This window comes from Lichenostomus cassidix, chromosome 4 (genome assembly GCF_008360975.1).
Source record: "Lichenostomus cassidix isolate B80296 chromosome 4, HeHo_3.0, whole genome shotgun sequence".
NCBI lineage: Eukaryota > Metazoa > Chordata > Aves > Passeriformes > Meliphagidae > Lichenostomus > Lichenostomus cassidix.
The window spans coordinates 65,571,442-65,583,493 of NC_139484.1; the positions used below are offsets into that span (position 1 = coordinate 65,571,442).

At 39.4% G+C, this 12,052-nt stretch overlaps 1 protein-coding gene across 2 annotated transcripts in view; it reads left to right on the forward strand.

Moving 5' to 3' along the window:
• The first annotated feature begins 51 nt into the window (after positions 1-51).
• GRK4 (G protein-coupled receptor kinase 4) overlaps positions 52-12,052 on the forward strand; it is a 38,322-nt gene continuing 26,321 nt past the window's right edge. Inside the window, exons 1-3 of one of the 2 annotated variants that reach the window (XR_014851911.1) lie at positions 52-325; positions 10,408-10,494; positions 11,057-11,169. Coding sequence is in view for 1 of the 2 variants with exons in the window: in XM_085059691.1 (XP_084915817.1) it covers positions 274-325; positions 10,408-10,494; positions 11,057-11,169 (252 nt within the window). In the remaining variant the exon portion in view is untranslated. The remainder of the gene's footprint in view (positions 326-10,407; positions 10,495-11,056; positions 11,170-12,052) is intronic. The other variant, XM_085059691.1, reaches the window with a different exon arrangement.

Below are 12,052 nucleotides of genomic sequence, written 5' to 3' on the forward strand. Positions count from 1 at the left end.
GCGCAGGGGCGGTGCTGCCTGAGGCGGGCGGAGGAGTCATGGCCGGGGCGGGCGGGCGCTGCCCGCTCCCCGTCTCCGCCCTCGGGGAGGGGGAGCGCGGTGCCGGGGCGAGCAGCGGGTGATGGGGAAGAGGCGAGCGCAGTGCTGAGGTCCTCCGGGGCCGGATGAGCCGAGGCTTGGCGCCGCGGCGGTGGCGGGGCTGGAGGAGGGGGCGAAGGAGGCTGTAGGGGCGGCCCCCGCTCCGGCTGCCCTGAGGGGAAGGAGCCCCCGACCATGGAAATCGAGAACATCGTGGCCAACACGGTGCTGCTGAAAGCCCGGGAGGGTGAGAGCCGCGGGGCGAGGCGGAGAGGGAGGCGAAGCGGGAGAGCGAGGCGGGGCGGGCTGAGGACGTATGCCGGGGGAGGAAAAGGGTCTGAGGTGAGGGGGAAAGGGGCCCGCGAGGAGGGGGAGAGGAAGTGATGGAGGAGGAGAGGCTGGGAGGGAGGAGAGGCTGCCGGGCAGGGGTCCGGGCGGGGCGGGGACCCCTCGGGTGGCGGCAGGAGCCCTCCGGGGCGGGCAGTGAGTCCCGGACAGTGCCCCGAGGCACCTGCCCTGCTCCTCCCGCGGGATCTGTTTGGAGTTACTGCCTTGTGGCTTTGCTGCTGAAAAAAACACCCCTTCCTCCTTCCCCCTTGGTTCTACTAGTGTTTTTACCGGATGTTTTAAAGAGATCGTTAATCTGTAGTTCTCAGTTCGTTTATAAATATAAATGCATATGGATAGAAAGGATAAAGTGGCATAAATCTTCTCTGGAAAAACATTGCACTCCATCTTGCTGAAATTTCTGCCTGTGAAAAACGTAGCTGGTGAATGCGACCTGTACTTTGCAGACGAATATTTTGTATTCCCCTAATACAAAAGTGTGGCATTTCCCATTAGATTAACACTTACAGTTTGACTCCCCAGAACACCTTGAGCTGGAGATTCCTTCCCTCAACTAAGAAACGTTTTGGGTAGATAATTAGTTTTAGTATAGCACTCGGTTGCTGTTAAAAAAAACATCCTGAACTAAGATTGTCCTACTGCTTTTTCGTGTATATAACTGTCCATTAAAAGGCCACTTGAAAGTCTCCCCGGATTACCAGTGTACTTTGTGTAGAGTATGTTGTTCAACTATGAAATGTGCATATTCTTTTTGGACTGGATCCTGCTAGTCTTAATTGTGTTGAGAAGCCTCATTAGTTAAGCTGGAGCTGTTTAAAGTGAGTAAGAACAGCAGAATCTGCCTCTTTATGTTTTGCAAGTTCCTCCAACTCTAAATGGGTTTGGCACTTACGCCATATGTGTATCCAGTTAAATTTGCCTTAAGCAGGGAGAGAGGAAAATCAGCTTTTTGACTTTGAAGTGGGGTTTAAAAACCAGAACAGTGATCACAATTTTGGGCCATTTTCCAGCGTTAGCTGAAGAGACCACCTAAAACTAGAGGACATGTTTTGGCTGGTTTCACTGACGGTAACATGTCTGTGGTGGTGCTGCCTGAATTTGGAATTTGCATTGAAGTGATCTGAGAAATGAAGGGAAAGTGGAATCTGGCTCAAAACTTTACTGTGCCCAAACCCTCACCACAAAGAGTGGAGTGGTAATCTGCAGAAGCTTTTAAGTGGCTGCTTAATGTCAGGCTGCCTCTTTAGTTAAGGTTTCACTATGTTTAAAATAAATTATAGTGGTAGAACTGACCAAACAAGATATTTTAATGAACTAAATGAAAGTCTGAGAGCAGCTGATGTGAAGATCAGTTCTACCTGATGCGAAACTTATAAAAGTAATGGTAATAATCTGTTACTCTCTGTGTACCTTCAATTGGCCTGAGTTCTGTTGTGTAAGCATGCACAAAAAATGTGAATTCTGGCTTTGAAACTCTAGAACTCCATTGATCGATTGGTGGAAGGTCTTTTACCTTTTCAGGTCTCAATCCCTGTGCATGGGGTACTTTTTATGTCACATTTTTCAAAGCACTCCTTGAAATGAAAGTCTTTTCAGTCTGTTGCATGCTCTGGCTGGTCTGGAAATGTCTGTTTTACTCCATCTGTCAAGACCATTCCATAAAATCCCTGTCCCAGTTCCATTCTTATGTGCTCTATAGACTGCGAGGCAATGAAATTTGCAAAGTTCATGTATGAGACAGATGTTTTGCTGAAATATTCTTTGCTAAAATGGCCTCACAAGTGGGACAGAAGAGCAGACTTTCAAATCCCTTTCCTTCCCACCTTTCTGTTATCTCACTGTGTAGTGTATGGAGAGATGGGATAGCATGGAAAAGTGCAGAATGTTTCTTGTGGAAGAAAGTCAAATCCAGAGCTAATATAAAATAGCAGTTTCACTTATTTTCATGTGTAGGCTTGAACCACGTCAGTAACCCTTCTCTTTAGTGTGGCTAAGAGGTGTTCACCTGGATAAATATATCAGTTGTAAAAGCGAATAAAATAGCATGTAAACTACTGTGCTCTTATTTTTTGTTTGCAGTGCATGCCGAAAGAAATCAGTGAAACTTAATTATGGCTTGCACGGATCAGTCTCAGTCTAACTTGAGACTGTTTTCTGATGAACATGAGAGTAGTAAAAGGTTGTACCCTTGAATACATTTTACAAAGTCTCTTAACCCCGGAGATATGTAATTTTCATTTTGCAAATATAGAAACTGAATAAAAGATGTTGTGTACCTGTCCAGTTCTGGTGAAGGAGTATGGCAGATGCCTAATGAGAATTCAGAAATCCCCAGTAAATAACACCAAATCTTACCTGAGCACATAAACCAGACTTAACAATCAAAGTCATGATCCCAGATTTGTACACATAATTTTCCTCTAATTTTAGGTACTCTAATACTTTTGGATGTGAACATTGTTAGGATGTGAATATCATTTGGGTTTTACATTTGTAGGTGTGCAGAATCAGCACGCCTTGAACTGCCAAGTTCATGTCTTCCATTTACATCTGATTTGATATGTAGAAAGTAAATTTGATCTATGTTATTAGAGAGTGAGGAACTCAGGTAAAATGAATCTTTTCCTGCTACTTTCTTCTATACAATAAAAATAAAGTACTTTTGCTGTCTGTTTCTAGACTACCTACCTTTGTCCTTCTCACTAACAGTCTTACTGTTGATTTATTTCTTTAGAGGTGTGAATCTTCTAATTCAATTTGCATGAGGATAACATCTGTTTATAGGAGTTTACTAGTTCAGGGCATACGAAGCCCCAGTTTTCCCCCAGCCTCAAAACTTTAAATTTTGTCTGTAAGAGGATGCTTGTAGCTTTTAATAAAACATCATATTAAGAAGCCTGTCTCTTTTCATTAAAGACTTGCAATGTCTCTGTAGCAACCGCAACACTTCTTGTGAAGAAGCCATCAGGATTCCTTAAAAATTGCAGTGCAATTGCAGTGCAAGGTGTTTTGGGATTCTGTGTTCTAGTTTCCTGGGTTAGTGGTCCTCTGTGTCAATCCACCTCTTTCCTCTTGCGTGTACATTACTTTTTGAGAGAAACCTGTATGTGGGAAAGAAAAAGGGAAAACTTCCTCTTGAGGTGAACCCAATGGAGGAACAAGCACAAGTGACTCAGTAGAAAAACAAGAGATTAAAAAGCAAACTCAAAGTTGATCTTAGGAGTGCTGAAGTGCAGGAACTGAGATAGAAAACCAGGTAAGTGTTAAGTGGTAGTGATGTATGAACTGAGATTGCAAGCTTTCACACCAGCTATTCCATGTTCTCCTTACTCAGGTCTTTATGTGTAAAAGAGTAGTTTACAGTACAGTAGTGTACAATATGTTTTCTAGTTGCGTACAAGAGCAGAGGAATTCACATATACATTTTTTCCCAGCAGAAATATCTTTGAAATTAGTATCTCTTGAAGGACATTGAAGAATTTGTCCCATAAACGTCCCATAAATGGAGAGACATAATAAATATAAAGAAGGTTATTCTGAAAAAAAGGACATTCCCCCCCCCCCCATTTTTATTTTATATTCACTTTTCTCTTTGTATTCATATCTTCTGTTTTTATTTCAGTCACTCTCAGTAAATCCTTTGAGCATATGTAAGCCCCAAATTCATTTCAGCATCCCACACATAGTCTGTGATGTTGGGAAGGAAAGAAATTAATCCCTGTATGCTTTAAACTGCTTAGGAGCCTTTCTTTTTTCATTGCCTAAAGTAATAGTCTCAAAAAATACACCCAAAGGGTAGATATGTCAGTCCTTTGAAGCAGTGGCAGTTTACTCCAGGTGAGGATCCATGCCAAGAATACATTTTAAACATGCCTGGTCCATTTGCATCCACTTTAAAATTCATTTGTACTCCTATGGCAGGAGCAGTTTGGGAATGAGACTTGGATCTGCTGTTAGGCATAAAATATCCTCTGTGTCATGATTGATTTTGGCTAAATTAAGGTCATTCCTCAAGCAAATTTTCCCCCAGCTCTTGGTTGTACGGTTCTAGCCTGTGGTTGCAGAATGGGTGAGGTTTCCAGCTGGATCCATAAACCAGTCTAGGGTGTGTGGGTTTTTGAGGTGGTTTTATTCTTATGTTGCTGGGTGTTTGGGTTTGGGGTTTTCTTCCCAAAATTAGTTTTCAGATGGATCAAGAAGATCCTGCAGATTTGATAATTGCTAGGTGCAGTCCAAGGATGGATTTAGAAGGAAGGAACCTTGCAGTAGCAGAATGTGATCACAGTTTGGCTTAAGTGAATCCTGCAAGATACTTGTTTCAGAATTGAAATTGTCTTAATGAAGTGCTCTTCACAGGAAATAAGCAGTCCACTCAAATAGCGAGTTTTATCTGTCTAGGCATAAAAGCAGTTGGAATAATTATGCAAGCAAAATAAATTCTGCTTTTGCTTGCAGTATAAGGTAATAATTCAGTATAGTGTTGATGGTACAAGGAAGGTATCCTATTCTGTATATGTTTGTAACTAGGAAGATAATTCTGTGGCAGTTGCTCAGATCACTGTAGGTTAGCTATTGAATGGAACTAATTTCTTTAATTATTTCAGGGCTATGGACAAGGGGGAAAGCAAGGTACATGCATACCCAGAAAGTCCACCAGCAGCAAATACGTATTTTAACACAAGAGTGCCGAGATTTTGTAGTTGCTTTCAATTGTTGTCAGTTCTTCCCTCGTTTGCCTCCTATGTTCTATTGGACTCTTATTGCATTGTGCTTTAAATTGCTGTAAACTCATTGTGGCAGGAAACATGTCTTCCTGTGTTTGTACAGAATTATGCACAATGTCTGCCTTTTTGTCCTTTATTTAATGAACTGTAAGAAGAATGCATGTAGGCATTTTGGGATCTTAAATAATTACATTTACTAAGTAAACACAACATGAGAGGTCTGGTTATTGATACACACTGCTGCTTTGCTTATTTGAAATGTGGCAATTACAAGAGAGGTTTCACAATCAGCTTAAAGGAATTTTATTTCTTTAGTATCTGTTGCACTCCTGGTGTACTATCATGCTAAAAAAATCTTTGTTTGTTGAGTTGACTGTAAAATTGTGGTGTTCTTGGTGTTTATTTTCTCCTGGAGTAAACCCTATTAATTGATGTGTTATCAGGCATCTTGAAATGTATACAGAGATGTTACATTGTTTGACTGCAAAAATGAATTAATAACCATAGGTTTAGATCGGTTACATTTACTTGAGGTGATACAAGCTTTCCATTCCGCACCTAATTGCTGTGAAGTGCAGAGGCTGTGCAGCGTGTGTGTACTGGCATTCCTACATGTGCACATGATCACTGGAGCTGGATAGAGAGCCCATGTGAAGAACCAGTTGTTCGAGTGGTTATAGCTGCGGGAACAATAAATGATTGTGCACATAAACAAACGGCACAAATGTTCACGTAGAGAGCTGGGCTATTAACTGCTTGCAGTGTTACTGCCTTGACAGTCAGATGAGCAAGAACACTCGAGTATTACCTTGCTGAAGTCCAACTTCATGTACTTGAATCCAGGATTGTGAGGCTTTTATCTTATACATGCCATAATGATCTCTAATCTATAGATATCTTTTGTTTATTTATTGTACTACTTGCACTTTTGCTTCTGTTTGCATTCAGAAGTACCTTGGCCTTTGTAATGCTGGCAAGTTAGGTGCTAACCTTGCGCTGGAACCTGAATTTTCAGCCAGGTGATTCTTGTAAGCTTACTGAGAACCAGCCAGATTATATTTATTGTATGTCTGGGGGGAAAAAAAATCTTTCTCCATAGAAAAGCATTGTCAGTCTGTTTAATGTAGTTGTTAAGCTGTGGCCGGGCTTGTTTTTGAAGGAGCAGAGCTGTCAAAAATATATCTGACCTGCAGAATGGAGAAGGTTGTGGTGACCCCCCAAAGCACTACCTTATGAGCTGTCTCTTGAACTGGAAATGTGATAGCTTTTCTCAAGTGCTATGTATGAGCTTATCTTTTAGCCTGAACTTGGTGCTACACCAGTGTTATGGTCTGATTTGAGGAGCTGAGGTATTAATTCCACACCGTTTTTTGTCTTGAAGGTGGATCTTGCCCAGTAAGAGCATAACATCAAAATTTGTTACTTAATGGGCAGTGTTTATAAATGTCTGTATAGTATAAGACCACAGTAAAACAGGAATGTTTTGATTTTTTTTTAGTGAATAGTTTTAATCCTTATTGTGAGTGGTGTGAAGGAAGATGTGTCTGAGAGTAGGAGAAGATTTGAATTCTTGTGAGTTTTAAATCTGTTATGAAACTTGCCTGCAACTGCCTCTGCTGTGGGAAGGAGATTTTTTAAATTTTAATTTTAAGCAGTCTATGTACCTGGCTTATTTTCATGCATCTCAGTGTAGATGATGTAGAGCTCCTGCATCAATTGTTTTGCATTTTTTTCATTGAACCAATTGATTTGATTTATACAGCTAAAGGAGTGCTGTGAGTTGTCATCTTGTTGCAGTCTTAGGCTTTCAGAGCTTATCTGGGTGTGGCCTAGTATGAAATTCTCAGCTGGTATCGGACAATCTGGTTTGTAGAATCAGTTTTGCAAGGATGAAGTTGTAGCAATCGTCACCTCAGTGCTGTAGAGCTGTGAGCTTCTCAGCCTCAGATACACAGTGCTTGCCCTGCACAGGCAGGAGAGCTGAAGCACAGAGGTCCCCAAAAAACTCCATGCCGCAATCTCAGTGTCAGTGTAGTAGCCAGTAAAGTAGGATTCTCCGTGATAGAATCCAAATATTTTGTCTCAAGCAAAACTGACTTAATAATGTTCGCTGAACATTGTGCTCACTGAAATGGGAGTCAGTCTGCAGATCAGGTCTGCAAGGAAGATCTCTGAGGCTATGAGAAGTGCATCTGAGGACTTGAAACATATTCGTATTTCTTGAGATAGGTTGTGGCCACAGCAGTTTCTTTTTTTGTAGCTAGCTGTGGTTTCACTGATGAATAAGCCAACTACATTGCCTTACATATGTTTTTCAAATATTTATCTGAAATTTAAAAATGTAAGTTGCAATAAAACATCTAAACATTTTGCCCATACTGTATTCTAGTGCGGTGATCTAACTGAATTTAGTACGTATCTTCTAAGGAGCAAAAAGGGGAAAAGACTTAAATGTTGAAATTGTAGCTCTAAGAAGTAATTTGGGGAGGAGGAAAAGGTAAGGTTCTTGTGTACCTGAAAATGTAATTGAAGTTTCTCCTCACTGTAATGGTGTATTGGTGCATCCACCCTTCTCTTTGTACGAGATGGGTCACTTCAAGCTGGACAGTTCTTAGCCATGATTACATCTGAAAGAGGCAAAAGCAGTAATTCATCTGAGCCACAGAGGTCAACCAGACAGCACCTTAACCTAATGGCTTTTTGGCTTTTCTGTTGGAAAATGAGCTGTTGGTCTTTCTGGAAGAACTTTGTCTGAAGTGGTTTAGAATGAGATCCAGAATAGAAGCTCCGAAATCAATATTAAGACACTTTCTAACCACAACTGTTATAATTTGATTTGATACTTCTTTTAAACTGCCTCAGAAATGGAAAAGGATTTTGCAATTAGGGAATAATGTGACAATCAAATTGGCCTCCTGCCATAACTTTTACCAGAAATGGCTCTTTACATTATTGGGACCTACAGACTTTTTCAGTGCATTTGCTGTAAGTACAAGAACATTCAGTTCAGGGAAAAGTGAGAGCATGTTGATTTAGTTGATACTGCTAAGCACTTGATTCTTGTGTATCATTAATAAATTATATGTAGCCTTTGTTGACTTCTGTAGGATGGTGAATTCAGTTGCATTCTAGCATGTGGTCTCTTTTTGTAAAATGAAGTTCATAATGGTCACATTGTAAGTATCTGTCCAAATATTTGGGTAAAATAGAGATTTTTTTGTGTTGGACTTGAAGTATAATGCACCAGTGATCCTCTCTTTTTTTTTTTTCTTGCATTGGGATGGGTTGGGTTTTTTTCTTTTACAGTGCTGCAGAAGATGGTATTCTTGATACATGTCACAGTTCATTTTACATTTTCCAAACAGCATTGTGATATGAGTTTGGGGTCAGTTTATCATTCTTGATCAGTACTGATTGTATGGTCATGCACAATTGAGTCTTTCTGGGCAGTTTCTAACAGAAGAAATTTAACTTCTGTGGGCCTTGCAGCTTAGTGTATTTTTGCATTACCAGTCTAAAACTGACACTTCTATCCATTGTTTTTCATGATCACATAATCCATACCCAGGCCTGGTTATTCAATGTCTGTGTATAGGTTATCCGTGTTAATATTCCTTGATTTTCTTTTGTTCAGTTCTCTTAGAAAGGCTCTATGCTTTGTCTGTTTTGACTTTCTTCTAGCATATATTCATCTTCTTTTTAAGATCAAAATATTTTGCTAAAGTAGTCAGGTTTTTTTAATGATGCTGATATTTACAGTTTCATTATCAGTTCTGGTACTGTGTGAAATATGGGATGGGAACTAGATTCAATATTTTGTTTTCTAAAACTTTATGGAAGGCAAATTACCTGCAAAGTGATTATAACAAAATCAAATGCAGAACAAATTTGGGTTTTTTTTTAAGACAGTAGATGTCAGTTCAAAGAATGCCCACAAGCCAACATTTATAGGTGTTTTCTTCCTTATTCATTTACCTTTCTAGGGATACTAGAGTTGAGAAAGTTTTGTTGCAGCAGCACAGTAAGATGTCAATATTCCTGTTAGTAAGGATCATATAATTTAAAATGAACCAAGGTACACTGAACTGGGACTGCTCTAACTGCAGCAGTGGAATGGTTCAAGAAGCTGTATATTTGAGTAAAGAGAGGCTTTTTAAATGTATATTTTGTATTTCTGAAGATGTTAGTTTCTTTCACCCTAACGATTTAATTCTGAAAGGGTTTGGTACCTTTTGCTGCTTAGTTTCTATTCAGGTTACATTGGGTAACTCCCTTCCTTTTTCTTCCGTTGTGGTTAACACTACGTGCTGCCTTGGTATGATTTGAAAGCCTCTCTGCAGATTTGCTACTGCTCTGTCATGTAGAAATGCATCTGATTATATCACTTAGCAAAATCTTCTTTTAAAATATTTTGCAATACAAAATTATTCTTCTGCAGAAATGTTTTGCATCTTAAACTGTGTATGTGTTTCTGTGTCTGTCTTTGCTTTGTTGATAAGTATGCCTATCTTGTGTAAATGAAATTGGCCAGGGTAATGTGCTGAAAGTCCAATATAACATAGAAAATGTAGCACAGATGTATTTGTTGAGAAACTGAGAAAAATACTGTAGTAGTTTCTGAAAATCAATGCTAATTCAATACCAGTGCTGTGAAATCAGAAGCATTGAAAATATCTAAATTCTGCAACAGCTAAATTCCTCCTGGTATCCTTGTATGGTCTAGAATAAATGGTGCGTATTTGAGCTATGCCTTCTCATTTATTAGTGGGGTCTACTCTTACTACTAGTACTGCCCTTAAAGAGAGAATATTTATGTACAACTTTATTATCCAAAAATGTGCTTAAGAACTTTGTTCTTGGTGTTTTGTTGCTCAACTTTATTTTCTTCTATTCTTTACCATGGTTGAGAGAAAATTCTCAATTTTTTTTTTGGTTCCATCTTTGATGTTCCAGTTTTGTGATTTTCAAAATACCTAGATATTTGCCTTTTCTCTGCAGAAATATTCTACATACACCACCAAAAAGTGAAATATTTGTCTTGGAAAAGACTTTACATGAAACACAAAAGTTGCATAGAAGTTCTTTTATATCATGTTTGTTATCAGTTTGGATATCCTCGTAGATGAATTTCTTTCTAGGCATGAAAAGTAATTTGGCACATCTGTGTAGAACTGACCTAATTTTATGCTGGCAATGTTATGGTTAATTTTATTATGACATAATATTTTGTTTTACATTGTTCATATTTTTCTTCTAGGCAAACGGAGTGGGCGTAGTAAAAAATGGAAAGAGATGCTGAAGTTGCCCCCTGTCAGTCACTGTGAGGGTATTCGGTGCTCCATTGGTGAGTGTTCCATAGAATGAATGCTCTGTCTGACTCTTTGGAGTGAGAAGGGTAAGAGTTTGGTGTTGATAATGGAAAGGATTCTCTCTTGCTTCTAAATGCTAATTAGCAAAAATAAGCTATTGCACTTCTAATTTGATGGAGAATTTATGACAAGATAAAAGCTTGTTATGAATTGATGATATTTTACCCTTTTCCTTAGTGTCTTGTAATAGTTTTTTTAACCTTTTATGTTATTATCTTGTAATTCCCTCTTTCCAAACAGTCTTGTTTGTTTTGTTACTGCTGTTTCACACTCTTTCTGCACCCTAACCTAAATAAATCTCAAACATACAATTCAATGTGTTTTTAGTAAATGGGGTAGTCTATAAGACACAGATGTGACTGAAGAGTGTTTCACTATTCCTTGGGATCATTGTGTATTTATGGTGTCTTTGATTAATATGTTAATGTAAAATCTTCACTTTTTAGTCATGTTTTTCTGACCTCAAATGGGAGTAATGACCATTCTATTACAAAAATTAAAAAAAGAAAGATATTTACATATTATTTTTTTTCCCAGAAAGAGACTATAACCAGCTTTGTGACAAACAGCCAATAGGAAGACTTCTCTTCAGACAGTTTTGTGATTCCAGACCAGAGTTGAAAAGATGCATTGAATTTCTGGATGCAGTGGTAAGCAATGAGAAATGGATGATGGCTATCAGTAGGCAGTTGCTTGTACATTCTTGTATGTGAATATTTGATTTTTGTGCTGGTTTTGACTGCAATTGAGTTAAGTTTCTTCATTGTAGCTCATGCTGTGCTATATTTTGGATTTTAGACCAAAGCAATATTGATAACAAGGACATTTTAGTTCTTGATGAACAGTGATTACACAGTGGCAAGGTCTTTGGTTTTTGTCATGCTGCCTGAGAAGTGAGGAGGCTGATGGTGCACAAGAAGTTGGGAGTGGACACAGCCAGGACTGCTGACCCCAAGGGATAATCCCATCCCATTTGGTGCTGTGCTCAGCAATAAGAGCTGGGGGAAAGAAAGAGGAAGGGGGGAAGTTAAAATTTGCCAACTAGCTGTTATCCATGATGACGAAGCCCTTCTTTCCTGGGAATCGCCAAATGTCTCCCTACCAATGGGAAGAAATGAATTAATTTCTTACTTTGCTTTGCTTGTATGTGCAGCTTTGCTTTATCAAACTGTCTTTATTTCAAGCTGCAAGATGTCTCACTTCTGGCCTTCTGGTTATTAGTGGAGGGAAGCAAGTGAGCACCTGTGTGAGGTTTAGCTGCCTGCTGGGGTTAGCACACGACCATTTTATTAATTTTCTCTATACACCTCTGTTTCCAAGTGCTGCATAGCTGAAAACATAGTGTGATCTCCTCTTTCTCAACTGTAATGCTCTAACTTCTGATGGGTGTCAAAAAAAAGTCTCTGTTCCTTAAAGGAAGATGTTTAATGTTTACTATAAAATCTCTGCCATCTTGGTATGGCCAGAGCTACAGAAACGGGAATGATGGGAAAGAGAGAAGTAATTTTAGGAAGACGCGCTGCTTGGCTTCTA